A 20,023-nucleotide genomic window follows, 5' to 3' on the forward strand; every position below is an offset into this window, starting at 1 on the left:
ACGCTGCTCCCCCTCCCCCTGCAAGCCAGATCCCAGTGCATGCAGCACTGCACGTTGCATCAGTTCTGGCTGGATTGGGATGTGAACTATACTCAGTGCCCACGCCATACAGTTTGGGGTGGATGCTGTGTGTAGCGTGAGTACCAGACTGCGTGGAGCAGGCACCAGATCTGGCATGTTGGGGACCTGCAGAGCTCTCCTCCTCATGTCTGGCTTACATCCTGCATTGGCTGGAGTGGGTACTGTGGGTGCTGGATCCAGCATGTTGGGAAAGAGAGGGGTGTCCCAGACTGGTCCCATTTGGGGCCAGCACCCAGGGTTGTAGGACATGGCCTTGTGGACTAGATCCAGCCCATGGACTGGATCTTTGACACCCCGATGTAGATCATGAGCTCCTCAGAAAATGGCTGTGTGTTTATAAACTGAGCACAGTGGTACCCCAGTCTCAATTGTGGCCTGCAGATGTGCTGTCATACAAATAAAATACCACAAGAGCAAGTATTTACCCATGTTTTTTTTGGCCCTCTTCTGTTTCCTGCTGTTTCTCTTCATCCTCAGTCCATATTGGATGCACTAATCGCTGCTTTATTAAGCCACTAATAAACAATAACTCCAGTAATATGAAGTTTAGAATCCTTGTGATAACCTCAGGGAAGGCATTTTTTAAAGAAAAAACGTTTGATTCAATTCTGAACAGGAGTTAGTGTTGTAATACTGAAGTCACTCCTACTTGGAAAACAGTGAAAGTAAAGATGTTCAGTGACACAATAAAATACTATATGCTACAATAAAATACAAACATGTACATTGGGAACAATTGAGGCGGGGGGAAAGCTAAGAACTTTTAAGGTTAGAGAGGTAATGTAACCATGGTGTAATGATTTTCATAGTCTCAATAGTATTTATATTTTAATAGAACATGAATAGGCAATGAAAGTAAAAGCAAACACACTCAATGGTGATGAACCTGCATTTAAAATGAATAATAAATGTGATGTTCAAAAATAATATTGAGACAAATCATTTTTAAAATTCTAATTAAAGGATCATCTGCAGTTTCATTATCTTGGATAAAAATAATAAAAAGAGATCACCTCGGCTAGTAAGATTCGGCCTGGAACAGTGTTAATGTTTAAATGACAGAAAACGGTTTTCTTTTGGATGAACCCAAACTCTGTTCATGTCCCTTACAGTAAGTAGGGGATGAACTAATACATTATTTAAGAGTGTTACAATGCAGTGTACAGGCAATGTTACTAATGCTCTCATTTGACTACGCCGAAGTGGGTTCCCTTCCATTCTCTGGTGCTCGTTCAAATGTACATTAAGAATCCCATGCTAATTCTTGTAAGTAATTGGAGTAATTGTTATTTCTAGCCTATGTTTCTCCTTGCAGTGAAGGATTTTTTTTTCACCATGGCACAAGAGCTACTGTAACACACAGTTCCAGTAGTATGATTACATATAATTACTTAGTATGATTTGGTGCTTTATTTCATGTATATTGTGTACAACAGCAGCCTGTAGAATATTAACATCTTGGCGGAATATGAAGCATTGTTAAAAACAACACCAAAACCTTTTTGATCACTTGCACGTGTACATTTCCATGTAACCAACTTTGTAATGGTTAGTGGTGTATTTTTGTTAAATATACCCGGGGATGGGAGAGGGTGCCAGTGGCAGGAAGGCTGCAAGTACGGAGGAGGGGTGGGGGGGAAGAGGACAAGGAGGCCACCTGACCCCCTTGCCCCAGCCACTGTTTTCCTTGCTATAGCAGTGGAGAGGAGAGTGGACGAGACAAATTTAAGACAACTTTCCAATAATCAGGTTCTATACCTGGAAAATTATAATAAATGTATACGTTTTCTATATAAAGATTCTAATTATGGGAGGGTCATCTTAAATTCAGGGTTGACTAGATTTCAGTAAATATGGTCCTTTAGTCATTGCCATGAATTAAGAAGATCTGTGTTTGTGTAAGAACTAATGTCTTACAAGATACTTTGCTTAGAAGCCAGTTGCATTTATTTTTATAAGAGATTTTCTATCAAAAAAATGAACTTCTTGTTGTTTTGCTTGCTTGTACTTCATAACTCTTAACAGTTTAACATCTCTGGGCTGGAGCATTTTTCTGTTTTTTTTTTCTGCAGCGTGTGCTTGTAGATATGTTATGAAAAAAGGTATTGGCACACTCTCTGATCATAATGGCATACATAATCAGGAATCCCAACCCTTCTTCAATCTGTTTCACTTCCTTTGAACCCTTGGGCACTACTTGAGCACTCTGTTCAGGTTAAGTTATTAAATGAATGACATGCCAATTTTGTTTTTAATTTCCTGTTATGCATGGGGTATAACAAGGATAAGGAAGAATGGGACTTACAAAGCTTCAACTACATCCAAAGTTTGGGGATACTGGGGCTGGAGTTTTTAGGCCCCTCCACTCATAATATGAAACCTGGAGTATTTCAGGCAAAATAATGTTCAGAGCAGCCTCCCTAGATCCACACAGGATGATTGCATCCCTCTGAGGGGACATCTTATTTGAGGATTTTGATTGGGCTGAGATGCCCAGTCTTACCAAGAAAGTGGCAGTTCTGGGCATATGCAGAAGCAGAACTTCAGGAGCCGAAGGAACTTTACTAGTGAAAACTTAAGCACCTAAGGGACTAAGTAAGGTGTTAAGGATTGTACTATTAGATTGTGGTGCCTAAATTCCACTTAGGTTCTGACCCACAAAAGGATTTAACTTTTAATACAATCAAGCCTTAGCAAATCCAAGGGTTTTTATTGGAGCAGATATTTTGATAGTGACAGGAGGAACCGTCTAGTAAAATGATAACTTCAGAGAAACTAGGAAGTGTAAGCTTATGTTAATAGGATTCATGGTTTCCTGCATCTCCCATTAATTTGAAGTCCAGTACATTCAGTCATGCTAGCAGGAGTTACCAACTGTTACAGCTGGCCCCCTAAGTTATGCAGAGGAAAGCTAAATTATCTGTGAAATCTCATGTGTAGTCATTGCTATAGGGGTGATGGGAAAGCTTACATCACTGCCCTGTGTACTGAACTAGACCTGTAATACAAAGAGAAAGGAGTTCTCTATTGTCAATCTTTTGTACAAGAGATATAATTAAAAAAAAAAAGGTGGACCAAAGGTTGATTCTAAAATTTTGACTCTTCATGGCATAAAGAGTGCTCAAATATTTTCTTCCCCTTTAACAGGGCACAGTAAGGCGTTTCTCTGTCCTTTGGCTTGCACTGTAAACTGATAAGCTATCGTCCTTCAGAAACAGAATTTATCCAGAAGGCTCCAATCCTATCATACATTTGGCTAACTCCTAGTTCAAACATGAGAAGATTAGGCTAATATTTTTGTAATGTCCTAGTAAAATAAAAAGCTTTCAGTTGCAAAGTGTTCTAAATGGTAAACACAGTATGTCCTTCTGCATGTGCCTTCCCCACCACGCAATGTTTCTTTTGAGAATATTTTTCTTTTGAATTATTTGTGTAGCATTGGCTAAGCTACAGATGGCTTAAAACAAAAAAAATATTACATTGCACTCCAACTTTTGTTCACATGAATAGTATAGCTTCAGGCAAATTCCAGCTGTATTATGCAGGGCAACTTGTATTATTTTAGCTTCAAAAAGTTTTGCAAATAATCTGTTCAGAAATATTTGAAAACAACATTCTGTATTAGAGAGACCAGTCTTTTTTTTGCCTGACTAATTAGCTGATGGTTCATGGAAGATGTGGCTCCAAATGAAGAATTACAATAATTTTAATAGAAATGACTCTTGATTTTTAGACATTAAATAAGTGTAACGTATTTTGAGAGTGGAAGAATCCTTTCCCCTCCATATTCTTAGATTTATTTCCAACCTAAACATTTGCTTTCAGTTTTATGATTTCCACCTTTTAAAGTGGTTCAACAACAAAGTGGTTAAGAATCCTGCTGCAGCTCTAGAGCCTCGTTTTGGACTTGTGCCGAAGGCTGTCTGTACGTAGCCCCATCGTAGATCGATACCAGATCTTTGGACAGTGAAAGGTGGGCAACAAGTGAGGCTAACCACATTGCTTTCTCGGGTACATTGGCTACAGTAGTCAGTAGTGCCCTAACCATGCTAGCATGGGCCATGTAGACTTGGGAAGACCTTTGACTCTTCTAAATAGGAAGAATTTACAAGTATTAGTACAAAGAACTTGTAGTTTAGATGCAAGTGGCAAGACAGAAGCACACTGGGTTTCTTGAGTTACCTATAATCTGTCTGTGTAGACATTAAAAAAAACCTAAAATTAAAAGTTTTTAAACTCATGTAAGCAGGACATACGACCACAATAACAAAATTAGGCCTACTGTTCTCTTATGAGCCAGTATAGCTTGTTGCTAACAAAGCAAAGAAACTCTTAAAATTTAATTGGACCAGTTCAAATCACCTAAAACAGGGGTGGCCAATCTGCAGCATGAATACCACAAATGTCAAGGGCAGCCTCTGTGTGTGGCATACAACAGATTGGGCAGTGAGCAGAAAGTAGACCAGGAGTTTGGGCATGGAGCATAGAGTAGGGAGCAGTAAGCAGAGCAGCTACTCGGGCAGAAGAAAGGGATTGGAATGGCTCTTAGGGAGGGTGTGGGGCTAATTTATGGCATGCCTGCCAAAACAGCTCCCACATACTTAAAACATCCTCAGTTGGTGGGCAGCTGCTTAGGCAGAATCCATGAACACTTAAACTATGCTAAAAACTCTGAATTCAGGTAGCCTTATTTTTACTTCCAATGATTTATCAACATTTTGATACAATCAGCGATGATGACCTCCTTTGCAACTACCATTTTAATTAGAGGGAAGAAAGAAGGAACATATTTTCCCCCCAGATAAGGTGCTTCATTTGTATCTCTCCTCTTTCTTCTTAAGTACAGTTTAGAGTAATGTGAAAGTTGTAGCTTTCTTAACAAGTTCAAGTATTTTCCTTCTCAGTTACTTTTCTATTATTTCTGCCCTTCAGCTGATATTACTGAAGAGTTACACTAAAGCTTACAGCAGTGACTTAAAATATCATCATCAATATTTTTTAACTACAAGAATTATGGGGCTTAAGGGATTGAGGGCGCAGGTATTTTTCTCCTCCATCCTTTCAGTTATGGGCCGTAAGCCTAGGAGAGAGAGATGTATTGAAGAGGTGAACTGAAGGCTCCAGCGATGGTGCGACTGGAGGGTTTCGGCTTCCTTGACCACAGCATGCACTTCAGAGACAGGTCTTCTGAGAGAGGACAGTATCTACCTCAGGCCAAAGGGGAAGGCTCTTTTCCTGGCAAGGATGGCAGACCTCCTAGACAGGGCTTTAAACTGAGATTGCTGGAGGATGGGGGGACAACGAGTGGAACAAGGCCAGGGACCAACAAACCATTACAACAGGAGACAACAAGAAGGACACTACAGCACGAGCTGAGGGAATGGAGCTCCCTCAATGTGACAGGAAACTGGGGACCTCCAGTGGAAGGCTCAAATGCCTACACACAAATGCCAGGAGCATGGAGTACAAACAGGAGGAACTGACCCCCTCTTCTTTCCAGCAGGGACTACAATATCATAGAAATAACAGAGGCCTGGTGGGACTCTACCTATGATTGGACCGTAGCTATAGAGGGCTACATCCTGCATAGTAGGGATCACATAGGTAAAAAGGGTGAAGGTGTAGTTTTATATGTAAAGGAGCAGTAAACCTCCTTGGAACCTGAAATTGGTGTTAAGGAAAGAAGGTTTGAGACCCTCTGGGTCAAGGTATGGGGGTGACGCGGTGAAAAGGACCTAATTGGAGGAATATATTACAGACCTAGATGGATATGCATCTAGCTGGGGTCATCTAGATCCAGCACTCTTTCCTGCCTACGCAGGGGGTCGGACTCGATGATCTACTGAGGTCCCTTCCGACCCTAACATCTATGAATCTATGAATTAAAATGAGGAGCTAGATCTGGAATTCTCCAGAGAACTAGAAGAGGCTGCGAGAGCATGGGATAGGATTGTCATGGGCAACTTTAACTACCCAGACATCTCCTGGGAAGAACACTCAGCCAGATCTGACTGGTTGGATAGATTCCTGACTTGTATTGGCAAACTACCTGTCTCAGGAAGTATACAGGCCAAGCAGAGGAAATGCACTCCTAGATTTAGTTTTGGCTAAGGGGGACGAACTGGTGAGTGATCTGATGATAGTGGGTAACCTAAGTGACACTGACCATGACACTATCACTTTCACTGTCCGTCATAGGGCTGGGAAATCTGTTAATAAGGTACAAATTCTTGACTTTAAGAAAGCTGACTTCAATAAGCTAAGGACTTTAGTAGAGTAATGCCCTACGGGATCATGGACTGCAGGGAAAGAGTCTGGATGAAGAGTGGTCATTCCTCAAGGACACGATCCTCGGTGCACAGAAGTTGTCCATACCTGTATGCCAAAAAAAGGTGACATAGGGGCCAGAAGGCCATCTTGACTCAATAGGGAAGTCACAGATCTTATGAAAAAGAAGAGGGAGGCTTACCAACAATAGAAGCTACAAATAGGCCCCACAAAAAACTGCATAAGATTGGCCCACACCTGTAGGAGGCAGATTAGAAAAGCAAAGGTGGTGACTGAATTCAGGTTAGCAACTGAAATCGGGGACAATAAGAAGTCCTTCTATAGTTACATAGGTAATGGGAGGAAAACCAATGGAAATGTGGGACCACTGCTTAATGCATCTGGACATCTGATCACTGACCCCAAGGAGAAAACTGAACTCCTGAATGAGTACTTCACATCTGTATTCCACCAGTCTAAGAGTGATAACGTGTCAAATGCAAATATGACACAGAATAATCACAGTAGGGATGATCACCTACCAACAGTCAATATAGAGTTGGTGAAAGAACAGCTAGAGAGGTTGGATATCTATAAGTCAGCAGGACCGGATGAACTTCATCTGAGAGTGCTGAACAAACTAGCTGAAGTCATCACAGGACTGCTGGCAAGCCTCTTTGAGAATTCATGGTGCTCAGGAGAGGTCCCAGAAGACTGGAAGAGGGCCAGCGTTGTGCCCATCTTCAAGAAAGGGAAGAGAGAGGATCCAGGGAACTACCGGCCAATCAGTCTGACCTCAATCCCAGAAAAAACCCTCAAACAATTTCTCAAGGAGTCGATATGTGATAAGCTAGTAGAAGGTAAAATTCTGAACAATAGCCAGCACAGTTTTGTCATAGGTAGGTCATGTCTGACTAACCTCATCTCTTTCTATGACCAGGTTACTTGCCACCTGGATGAGGGAGATGAGGTTGACGTCATTTACTTGGACTTTAGGAAGGCCTTTGATTTGGTGTCCCATGAGGCTCTCAAGGTAAAACTAGGGGACTTTGGGCTTAACAATTCAACGGTCAGTTGTGTGGGAAACTGGCTGTGGGGTCAGACTCAAAGAGTACTAATAGATGGATCTGTGTTGACCTGGCAAACAGTGTGATGCTACAGGTAGCAGAGCAAATCATACACTGGCATGCATCAACCAATGCATCTCAAGCAAAACTAAGGACGTTATTCTCCAGCTGTAATCGGTATTGGTGAGGCTGCAGCTGGAGTCCTGTGCCCAGTTTTGGGTGCCACACTTCATGAAGGATGTGGAGAAGCTTGAGAGAGTCCAGAGAAGATCCACGCTTATGAATAGAGGCCTGAAGAGCAAGCCATATGAGGAAAGGCTGACAGGTATGGAACTGTTCGACCTAGAGAAGGGAAGACTTTGGGGGGATTTGGTGGCAGCTTACAAATATATCAGGGGCTAGGGTAAACAACTGTTTGCCAAAGCACCCCAGGGGAAAACCAGGAACAACGGTCATAAATTCCTAGGACAAGGTTTCAGACTGGATATAAGAAAAAATTTCTTCGTGGTTCATGTGACCAGACTCTGGAATAGACTCTCAGCGGGGGTGGTGCAGGGGCCCTAGAGATCTTTAAAAAGAGACTGGACACGCGCCTTGCTGGGGTTGTTTGACCCCAGCAGTCTTTCCTGGCCAGAGCAGGGGACTGGACCTGATGATCTTACAAGGTCCCTTCCAGCCCTAAACTTCTGTGAATCTGGGAGTATCTTTTTACAGTGCTGTTTTAACTAGATGTTCTGTTTTCCTTCATTGGTGGCCTATTTTACCTTGATAAGTACTATGGGATGAGTATGTTCTGTACAGGTAGTCCTCGACTTAAGGCGGCTTGACTTGCGGTGATCCCCACTTGCAGTGCTCTGCATTTTACACACCTGTTATTACTTATGGTGCTGATCCTTGCGCTTATGGCAGGCAACGGCGGAGGCACCAAGGCCGGCGTGGGACACTTACTGGAGGTAAGCTCAGGCAGCGGCTCCTCCCTGAGGCCATGTGCTCCCGGAAGCAAGATGGGGCTGGGGATGGGGGCTGGGACTGGGGCTGGCGCCAGGGAACTGCTCCGCTTCCCAGCCCCAATGCCACGTGCCTCCTCACTCCCAGAGGCATGACAAGGTGGGGATCGGGCTGGGGGTTGGTGTGGGCTCTGCCAGCTCCAGGGAACTGGTCTGCGGGCTCCACCGGCTCCAGGGAACTGCTCTGCACCCCTGCATCACCTTGGGGAGTGAGGAGGCACGTGGCATCAGGGCTGGGCAGGGGAGCAGAGCAGTTCCCTGGAGCCGCCAGAGCAGTTCCCAGCCCCCATCCTTACCTTGCCATGCCTCTGGGAGTGAGGAGGCACATGGCATCGGGGCTGGGGAGCAGAGCAGTTGCCCAGAGCTGACGGAGCCTGCAGAGCAGTTCCCCGGAGCCAGAAGAGCTCGCGCCAGCCCCTGTCCCCGCCCTTGCCTCACCTCACCTCAGGGAGGAGCCACTGCCTGCCCCACATGGGGACTGAGTACCTTACCTTCAGTAAGTGTCCCACGCCGGCCCCAGTGCCTCCCTTAGTTACTGCATTGCACTTTAGAAAGCTTTGTACAATGTATATCATTTTTAGTTGATTAAATAGTTGATTTAAAAGCTTTCTAAAGTGCAATGCAGTAAGTCAAATCTGATTTTCCCATAGAAACAATGTTATAATAGGGGGTTATGTTCCTTGATTTCTATAAAAAGTTAGGTTATGTTCCTTATCAAGGAACATAACCCCCTATTATAACATTGTTTCTATGGGAAAATCAAATTTGAATGTAACCCACTGTAAGTGCGAGGACTGCCTGAACTCTGGGACTCGGGATGATATTTTTATGTTTTCTTTTAGAAGAAGTAACTACGTTCACTACTTTAGTTTATTTTGTAACCTGGGTGTACTTGGTTGTGTACTCCCTTCTCCAATTGAAGAAAGATGCTAGAAGGCAGGTGTACTGTGTGGGAAAACTGCTGGCAGCATGCAGTTTCCTCTTTCCCCTATAGAGAACCAGACCAACACACACTATAACTAAACTATATACAAGTTTATTAATGACAATAAAATAAGAAAAAGTTGAAAAGAAAACCACACACACACGACATTTACAATAACAAGAATTATAGGCAATATTTATATAGTTCTATTCCTCTCTCAGGATACAGTTAACTGTTACAATAAAATTCTAACCTGTTTCAGCAAGTGTTTTATAACCTTAAACTCTATCAAAATGTAAATCTATTTAGATATTAAATATAAATGTGTGTGTGTGTGTGTATATAGATTTCATAGACATTAGGGCTGGAAGGGACCTCGGTAGATCATCGAGTCCAGCCCCCTGCCCAAAGGGCAGGAAGTCAGCTGGGGTCACAGGGTTCCAGCAAGTTAGATGTCTGATTGACTCTTTAAAGGAATCCAGATTAGGTGCTTGCACCACCTCTGGCGGCAGTCGGTTCCAAGTCTTGGAATGTGTGTATATATGTATGTGTGTGTACACATAGGGCAGCCTCTCCTCCTCCACCACCTGATTGGTGGGAGTGTCCCACCAATGGCTTGACGCCTTTTCGAGCTGACAAGCCGGGCTGCTGCTGGCATGCCTGCCACAATTTGATCATATATTTCCAATATTTTTTTTTCACTTTAGGCCCAGGCATACTGAATTTATTGAAAATTACATGCAGAGATTTGGTAATTATTAATCAACGCTGGGAGTACTGGCTTTTACATTTCTTGCAGGTAGCAGGAAGATAGTAAATTCAGCATTATGAAGACTGAAAAAAATAAGCTTATATGGGCGTGCTTATTATAGCTTTATCCTCTAAAAAGTTCTAGTTACCAATATGCCTACTAGTTTTTAATTGTCATCCATTCAGCATCCAGTCAGTTTTATTCCACACAGAAACAATGTTTCTTATTCCACACATTTCCTTCCACTTGTGCTTCCTTAAGTTTGTTGCGTAACAGGCATGACATGTACTTTTGTGTCCCAATTGCTATTTTAATCTTGTAAAAGTGTTAATTCACATATAGGATTCCAGTTTCTCACATATTTATGATACTAAAGAAACTTATGGTAGGTAGATATGTCAGTATAAGAAAGTGAAAATATTAGGGAATTGGAGCAAATACAAAGTGGGAAAACTTTACTGGTACAGGCCTGCCCAGAGAGAGAGGTTAGGAGCATCATAGAACTGGTTTTACATGACCATTGGGAAATCACTGGTGTGCTTCAACTTTTCTTCTGTAAAATGGGGATAATTTTTAATCTCCCAATAATGATCAGTCTTAATTCATTAATATTTAGGGGGAAAAAAAATCTTTCTGACTATGAAAATGCCATCATAAAACTTTATGGATGATAGCTACCATTACCTAGAGAACTAAGGATTGAGCTTGGTTATTTCTTAAAAATGCAAACTAGATGGTGAATACCAACTGGGATGTGTTGATTCTCATGCCTGTTCAGTAGTAAAAAAGGTCTTGTAGGTCATATCAGGTCTTTAGTTAGTTGTATGCAGGCTCTCTAGTCAGTTGAGGTTATGACCTAAGTTAACAGATACTATTGCTTTCAGTGGGATTATGTATTAGAGAATCTAACTGATTGGATCTTACATGTTCTATTGATGCTATATAAAAATATAGAATACTTTCTCCCTTAGCTCCTGTAAGTAAAACTTCCTTTACAGTTAGCAGATTTATGCTCTGGCATAAGAAAAGGCCATTTTTATAAAACAATTTCTTAGGGTAGGACCAGATTTTTTTAAAGAACCCTACACTGTCAAGTCCAAGGTCAGTTGGAACATCCCAACTCCTCCGTTTTAGAATTCAGTCAAGATAAGCAATTTCCTTTGGTCCTAAAAAACAATTTCCTTTTCTTCACATAAGTCAGTATTAATTTAAAACAGAATATTATGTTTTCATAACAGAAATACTTTGATTTAATCTGATTTGATAGCAGTTCCAGCGCATTGATTGCCCTTTCCCAGTCATGTTCTGTTTCTACAATTGTACTCTTATAAAAATATGCTTGAATGGACATAATACCTCTAAAAAATGACTGTTCTCTTATAAAAAGAATAGGATCAAAATTAGTCAGCACACCAAAAATAACATCTCATTTTTATTTCATGCTCATCAGTGCCTCTAATTGTCCTGGTGTGCATAATATCTTAATTGAATTTCAGTACGATAATTACGTAGCTGATTTATAGATTCATAGATGTTAGGGTCAGAAGGGACCTCAATAGATTATCAAGTCCGACCCCCTGCACAGGCAGGAAAGAGTGCTGGGTCTAGATGACCCCAGCTAGAAGCATATCCAACCTCCTCTTGAAGACCCCCAGGGTAGGGGAGAGCACCACCTCCCTTGGGAGCCCGTTCCAGACCTTGGCCACTCTAACTGTGAAGTTCTTCCTAATGTCCAGTCTAAATCTGCTCTCTGCTAGCTTGTGGCCATTATTTCTTGTAACCCCCGGGGGCGCCTTGGTGAATAAAACCTCACCAATTCCCTTCTGTGCCCTTGTGATGAACTTCTAGGCAGCCACAAGGTCGCCTCTCAACCTTCTCTTGTGGAGGCTGAAAAGGTCCAGGTTCTCTAGTCTCTCCTCGTAGGGCTTGGTCTGCAAGCCCTTAACCATACGAGTGGCCCTTCTCTGGACCCTCTCCAGGTTATCCGCATCCCTCTTGAAGTGCGGTGCCCAGAATTGCACGCAGTACTCCAACTGTGGTCTGACCAGCGCCCGATAGAGGGGAAGTATCACCTCTTTGAATCTATTCGTCATGCATCTGCTGATGTATGATAAAGTGCCATTGGCTTTTCTGATGGCTTCGTCTCACTGCCGACTCATGTTCATCTTGGAGTCCACTAGGGGTGCATCTACACGAGATGTTTACTGTGGAGTAGACTAATTAATTCTGAAGTAAATGGCTTGCAGCTCTATTAGGCCACAGAAAACTAATTCAAAGATGCAGCCCTATTAGGTACCTAATTAACTCAGTATTTAAAAGTACTACCCTGCTGCAGAGTTTTTTTTACCTTGCAGCACCATACATGTAGGCACTGATGCAGCTGGTTGGGGCATGAGGGTGATTCAGTGTGGGGGTTGTCTGCCAGGTGCCCCACGTGGGAGCACTCTCATACCCCAGCTAGCCCCTCTGCAGCACGTTGAGTTAGGTTGGAATAGCTGACCCCCAGAGCCCCCTGCCAAGGGCTCTGACCCAGCTCAACATGCTGTGCTCCTGGGCACGTATGTAACACATGTCCACCTTAATAGCATGTGTGGATTTGCCCAAGTAGTACAAGGAATTTTGTAGTAAACTTTTAAAGTTTGAGTGCTTATGTGGCTCTTTGCACGTAAAAAGCATGTGGAGCTCAGTGGAGTGTATATGCAGATAAGCTTTATATATGGTATAGTGATTTTAAAAAAGGCTTTTAGTAGGACCAACCTGACCCAGAGGTCATGCAACATTAGTGCAAAGAGATTGCAACTAACAACAGGGACAGGATCCCAATTTGGGAATACAATGAAGAGAGTATGAGTTGAGACCCTGTAAAAGGAAAACTGTAGCTACTAGATGTGTAAGACCTGCTCATCTGGAAAAATTACATTGTCTTCTGATTTGTGGTGGGGAAACTGGACTCATTTGATAACACAAGACTAGTTCAACTATATTAAAAGGCAGGAATAATACATAATTAGTATGTATAAAAGTATGCTTGGATGGACATACTTCCTCCTAAAAATGGCTGTCCTCTTATAAAAAGAATAGGATAAAAGTTAGTCAGCACATCAAATGTCCTGGAATAATACATAATTAATACATAATGGAGCTAGACTGTCCTCAGTGGTGGCAGGTGACAGAACAAGGAGCAACAGTCTCAAGTTACAGCAAGGGAAGTTTAGGTTAGATACTAGGAAGGATTTTCTCGCTAGGAGGGTAGCAAAGCATTGGAACAGGTTACTCAGGGAGGTTGTGGACTCTCCATCCTTGGAGGTTTTTAAGACCTGGCTAGACAAAGCCTTGGCTGGGATGATCTGGTTGGAGGTGGTCCTGCTCTGAGCAGGGGGTTGGACTAGATGACCTCCTGAGGTCCCTTCCAACCCTAATTCTCTATGATTCTATGATAATAGCTAATAAAATAAGTGGTGAAAAAAGAGTGTGGTTCAACTAAATGTAAAACTTATAACTTGTGTGGGGTAACCATCCTGTTAAACCTGAGACAGGCAGCTTGTTAAGGTTGTGGAAGTGCTACACAGTTTTCTCTCCCCAAGGGAGAGAATTGCAGAATACTTCCTTTTACATATGTTAAAGAGAAAGTAAAACGATTACCAGATATGGGGCTAAAATAAGAAAGTTAACACAGCACTGTCATTTTTTTTCTGATGCATTAATGGATCCTTTACTGTGACATATGCAAAATGGAACACAACAAAGTAAACCCGTGTCTATGGACTGAGACTGATGTGACTAAAACATACAATAGAAATTGCTATGTCAACAGAGATGGCTGCTAAAGATGCCAGGGAACGGCAACAGCACTATATATCTGCAGCAAACCCAGTGCATATTAAGCAGGAAGCATGTGGTATTTCAAATGTGAACTTTAGACTGTGGGAAAAGAGACTTGCAATGCAAGTGATTACTTGTCAAAGAATAAAGCTTGTAGAAATTGAAGCCTATACCAAAACTAGATTATAACCCTCACCTTACACCAACTGGAGGATTTTTAATTCAGCAGCCTGAAAATGACAATATGAAGTATACTGATAGTTTAGGCACTCTATAAGACAATAGTATAAGTGTCTAGATTTATTTATAAGTGAAAAGAACAAGATTTAAATTTATTTTTTTAGAATCCTGCTGTGAAGCTACAGAGACACCAGATCTTACATATAAAAATGAATGATTAGAAAACCTTGGTACTCTGAAAACGAACAGAGGAAAACCTTGCTTTCCAAACAGAATGACCTAGCTCTGTAAAGAGCAGGTGTTTAAACTGTGTTTTTAAAATAAAGGCGTTCTCCATAACCAGACAGAAAATGGTGGAGAGAGAAATGCAGTTAGTTGAACTGACAAAAGCACCAGATGCATAGAAGCTTAAAAAGGAACTCCAGCCCCAAACAAAAGTAGCTGAACTTTTGGATGCAACAGCTGATGCCTTTTAGAGTAGAAATGGAAGATTAAACATACAGAGGCAAAAACTGCTCAAAGGGGGAGGAACTCTTACATTTTGCAAAGCCTATGGCTGAATCTGGTCCAGGGGCAGTATACCACTTACAGGTTTTCAGAATGATTTCTAAGGTTAACGGGGAAAAAAATAGAATGCCCTGATAGTGTTAATTGTGAAAAAGGGGGCTATCAGTATGTCTGGTCAATGGTCATGTCAAAGTTACCACTGATCTGGTACTACATAGGCATCGGAACCATTTGCTTGGACTGGAGAATATATTTACCTTAAGAGCTAAGGCTAAGCATTTAGCCAAGATTGATCTAGTCCAGTGTTGCTTTAACTTTTGGCCCTGTGAGCCAGATGAATGGCACAAGGCTGATCTGCATGTTGAATTGGGCCCCACACAACTTGTGCCTGCTGGGATTGGGTCCCAGAGTCTTACACCACTCGTGCACACTGAAATTGGGCCCTGTAGCTCCCCTCTGCCCCTGCCCTGCATGCCAGGCTGGAAGGGACCCGGAAGGATCATTGAGTCCAGCCCCCTGCCCCAAAGGCAGGAAGTCAGCGGGGATCATAGGATCCCAGCAATATAAACATCCAAATGTGTCTTGAAGACATCCAAAGCGGGTGCTTGAACCACCTCCGGCGGCATTCTATTCCATTGGTAGTGACAGATAAGGAGACTGAAACAACTAAAGGTGGTCAATATGACCTCCATGGCACAACCTGAATCCCTGCTGGTAACAAATATTCTGGTACACCATGATACTAAAATAATCCAGTGCTAGCTAATGAATAGCTGGGCCTATTCCCAACAGACTGCTTCCTGCATCCTTTTCTTTACTAGTTAAACATGTATCGAGGTTGCCTACTGTGTGGCACTAGAAGAGGTATTTTAACAAAGCTCAGGGCACATGTCCTTCAAACATTACATGAAGGCCATTTAGGAAATGCAAAAAATAAAATCTATGACAAAATATTTTATGTGAAGGCCAGAGACTAATCTGCAAAGAGAGGAAATGGCAAAACTATGTTGAGTTTGCCAACAAATGCAGCACTTCTCTAAATGTGTTCCTTTGCAGTTTGGGGTAATGGCAATGAGTCTGCATATATACTAGGTTGGACAATTTGTAAGGCTTTATTCTTAATTCACTAAATATCTAAAGGGCCTAAAGTATTCTGTATGAATGCAACTTGTTTATCATAGGTGGTATAAGTGTTAACACTACTGTTTTTGCAGACTGGAGTTACTGAAAAGATTAAGTGAGAGTGGAACTCAGTTCACATTTGAAGTGTTCTGGTGGTTTGCTAAAAGAAATGCTATAAAATGTATTATTTCAGCTGTCTACCATCTTGTCATTAATAGATTCTTGGATAGATTCATGCAACCATGCAAGCAAGTAATTTATGTTATGGACAAAAGTAGCTTCTTTCTATTGATCTGTAGAGATATGCACTACGCGCTACACCAAATCAGATGCTACTGATATTTTTTTTCAGACAACTTAGCGTTTTCTCTGGACTTGTCAAATCCAATCTCCAGTGGCCTCCATCACATCCAGTTATATAGTTTGCACAAGGAAGAGCAAGTGAATACAATACTGGAAAATGGAGAATCATTCTTTGGGATAGAATGTATTATCCAAAAAAGCAATTTAATAAAATACCATTGATACAGTTTTAGATCCTTGACATAGCATTATTGTATCTGTTTTGAGACCAATAAAAAGAATATAAAAGAGAATGAATTAGAATAACTTAAAAGGGTGTGGTGCCTTATAATGGGTCATAAATATAATACATTGGAGAGGCTTCCAAGCTACATCTGTCTTGCACTGCCAGAATGGCTTTTATCTTTTTGGAGTCTACTGCCAAGCTAAACTAAAAGAAACTAAATAGATAAAAGTGACAGTTTGAACCAAACAATGTTATCCAAGTAAAACAGTTTAGATCACAAGCAATATGCTCTTAATTTCAATTAAAAATAATCAATTCAAAATCATGATGTTACAATCAACAGTTATAATCATAATGGTAAAAATAAACAATGCACTATTCAATTCTAAATTCCATTAAAATACTTAATATTTTAGCATGCTCTATGCTTTAAATGCACTGTATTTTTTCTTCTTTCTTGCATCCTCATTCTGTAACAGAAGAGCAGCAATTCTTTCATTTTTGTACTGCTGTTTGGAAGTTAACTGTCCACATAAAATACTCTGTCAAGTGAATCTATTCTAATAAATGATATATGTAGTGAATGTGTCCTATTTAACTCCCTACAAGCCATAATACATAATAAAACCTGGGTGTCACTAGATCTAGAACAGTTCTGTTAGCATATAGTCTATGTACTGCTTATAAAGAGCCTTCTTGGTCCCTAGCATGCTCAGTACACCTAATAATAGAAACAAATCCAAAGTACAATAAACACTATCAATTTAACTTGCACAGGAATTGTTGAGGGAGACTTTATGCTAAAAGATGGTAGAAGTACATGAAATTTAACTCCAGAAGTAGTGGGAAAAATATCTCCCTTACGTGACTCTATTGGTAACATGACTGCATATTGTAAAACTTCCCTCAGTCTTGTTATAATATGCAGTTGCTTAAGCAAATGGCTTACTTCAACCTAAAGAGGCAAAGGAATGGAAGCCATGAAGAGACATAGCACTCATACTTTGGCAGTGCATAAGCCAATCAATCTAACAAGATGTTTTCCATTTAAAAACAAAACAAAGAAAACCCAAACTGCTTAATAGCATCTTCAAAACCCCTAATATATGGTAACATGGAACTAAACTGTGTACTCATAAGACAATTGTCTGTCATATTTTACATTGAACCTTCTACACTTGCCAAGTTTATGTAATGATATTGTGCAACACATGAAAGAAACTGGAAAAGTAAATGTAAAAAAGTGATTGTCCAAAGAGAATACTTTTTAGAAAACAGACGCCTTCATTTAGGGACACACGCCAGCTAACTAGAAAAATAGTTTCAGTGTCTGTAATTCTTTGTCTTAAGGGTACGAAGATTTAAGTACAATAATAAATAATATTATAGACCTGAGTCCTTCTGACTTTTATCACATGCTGCATTTTAAGTATCTGAATAATTGCATTAACTTAATGGCCACAACATACACTTAATATTCAGCACATATTTTTAATACCATGTTGAAGTGAGGCCCAGGTGCTCTCCTTCATACTGGCAAATGAACAGAAAAAGACAATTATCTCTTTTATTCATAGAAACTGCTGGTGATGTCTTGGATGCTGCAGCTTCTCCTGCTTCTGCTCATGAGGAGAAGTTAGAGAATATGCAAGAAGAAATAGACTCTTCAGCTCAAGAGAGGCCTGATGCATCCCCAACAAACCAGGAAACTGTTGCTGAGGGATCTGGGCAAGCTTCAGAAGGTGCACAGTATACCTGAGTCTAAAATACTTTATTTCTGGGGAAAGAAACCAAACTGTTGTTTCTAAGTAGTGTAATAAAATTAAGCAAGCAACCCCATGTGTCTGCTATGTGTATATATTCCATGAGCTATTTTAAATTTTCTTTTGAGGTAAAAAAATATTTATGAAATCACTGCCACATGCTGAAAACAGCTTATACTGAATTTTGGTCATTAAATGAAACCCACAAGACCTTTCAAGGGAAGCATCCCACAATTTCAGACCTCAAGGGTCTGAAAAATTTGGTGTTGGGGAAGCAGTGGCAGCATTAGTTGCAGCACCCCTGCTGCCAAATTTCTAGGCCCATGGGGGCCTCTGCAGGCTGCATGATGTGGCCCTATGTGCTAGATTGAGATAGTGCACAGGGTTGATCCATGGCTAGATCAGGTGTGCAGGGCTGAGCCAGTGTACCAGAGCATACACATGGACTGACTCCAGAGCTAGGAGTTTTTTACAGAAATTCAAAAAGCCTGAGCCTGAATTGATTCAATCTTTGCAGATTAGTCTAACCTGGCTAGGCTGAACAGGTTTGTAACTGTACAGGCATCCCAGAATTACAGGCACATGCCTGCAGTGGCTCAGGCTAGAAACCAGGGGGTGCTAGAGCAGCCGTCCCTTCCCCCCCACAGTGCTGAGCTGGGGGGGGGGGGGGGGGAGCACGGCACAGCCAGACCCAAGCAGGATGCTTTGATTAGAGGGGGGTCCCTCCACCCCATCCCGATTTGGTAACAGAGCATTTAGTTACTCAGCAGGGAGTTACATAGGGAGTTGTTAGCATTTATTACCCCATCAAACAAAACAAAAGGCTCTCTTATTAGTTCAAACTCTTCTTAAACAATTTTTTCCCAGAAAGGAATGGAGGGCCATTACCAGTTACCTGTTGGTTAGCTCAAAAAAACCCTAAACTGACACTGTCCTGTCTGCCTTTGTCCTGTCTCCCACAGCATGGACCATAGCCAGCATGTGGTATGTTAGCTAATGCTGAGAGGTGTCTGTGTAAGGCAGAACAGAGGGTGGGGAGGGAATCCCTGCTTGAGCAGGGAGTGATGGGGTGGGGCGGGGGGGCAGGAGGAAGCTAGGCAGATGCTGCTGTACCTGCAGTTTCTTCCAGAGCTCCAACTAGGGAGCAGAGGGTTGGGGCCAGCCCTGCTGGGCTGGAGCAGAGAGCAGAGCCCCGCCCAGGGTTGCAAAGCATCTGGGATGCTGGGGGACTCTGGTTTAACTTAAACCAGGAAGGGGTCTGGGACAGACATTGCATAAATTGGTTTGAACCAAATCAGTTAAGTCTGATACTACATTATGTGAAACCAGCTTCAGCCATTTTCAAATTGGTTTATGTGCAATGAACATCTGTTCTGTTACAGGTTTATCCAGTTTCTGATCACTTAAACCAGTTTGTGTGTAATGTCTGTCCCTAGCCCATGTGCCAACCCTGCACTGATTCAGGCCCATGGACCAACCCTATGTGCGGGATCTAGCCTGTGGATAGGCCTTGTGCCACTAATCCAGCCCACAGGGCCAGAAGGTTGGTCGCCACTGGGTTACACAATTATTTGATATGAAGTTACAGCAGGAGGAAAATCCCTGTTTGTCACTTGTGACAAAATCATATTTTTTAGTCAGATTTAATTTGAAAGGTGGAATGTTATGTTGTAGGAATGAAAAGAAAGTTGTGGGAAAAGAAAGTGATATATAGCATGTATATGTAATGAGCTGTTTTGATCCAATTACCCTTTCTTATTCATCTTAAACTGGAACATAAACAAAACAAAAACAAACAAAAAAAAACTAGAAGAACATGTGCATTAAAGAGATCCTGGCTGAGATTTTCAAAGCAATCTAGAGGATTGGACACAGCTTCCGCTAAAGTTAGAAATAGGAAAGTTAATTGTTAGATGTAGGTCTAAATCCCACAACTGCTCTGAAAAGCTCAACTCATAAGCCCAAAGTACATTTTATTTCTAATATAAAGCATACCGCTTTG

General features: G+C 41.6%; 1 protein-coding gene and 1 long non-coding RNA gene across 4 annotated transcripts in view; one reads left to right on the top strand and one right to left on the bottom strand.

Moving 5' to 3' along the window:
* LOC106737663 (neuromodulin) overlaps nt 1–20,023 on the top strand; it is a 42,638-nt gene that overhangs the window by 16,158 nt on the left and 6,457 nt on the right. For all 3 annotated transcript variants that reach the window (XM_014595655.3, XM_019489768.2, XM_019489767.2), the window contains exon 5: nt 17,836–18,000. In XM_014595655.3, the coding sequence (XP_014451141.2) occupies nt 17,836–18,000 (165 nt within the window). The remainder of the gene's footprint in view (nt 1–17,835; nt 18,001–20,023) is intronic.
* Nucleotides 1–20,023, bottom strand: part of LOC109283673 (uncharacterized) — a 51,915-nt gene that overhangs the window by 5,774 nt on the left and 26,118 nt on the right. The window lies entirely within an intron of this gene.

Source organism: Alligator mississippiensis, chromosome 2, assembly GCF_030867095.1.
Source record: "Alligator mississippiensis isolate rAllMis1 chromosome 2, rAllMis1, whole genome shotgun sequence".
In the NCBI taxonomy this organism is placed as follows: Eukaryota; Metazoa; Chordata; order Crocodylia; family Alligatoridae; genus Alligator; species Alligator mississippiensis.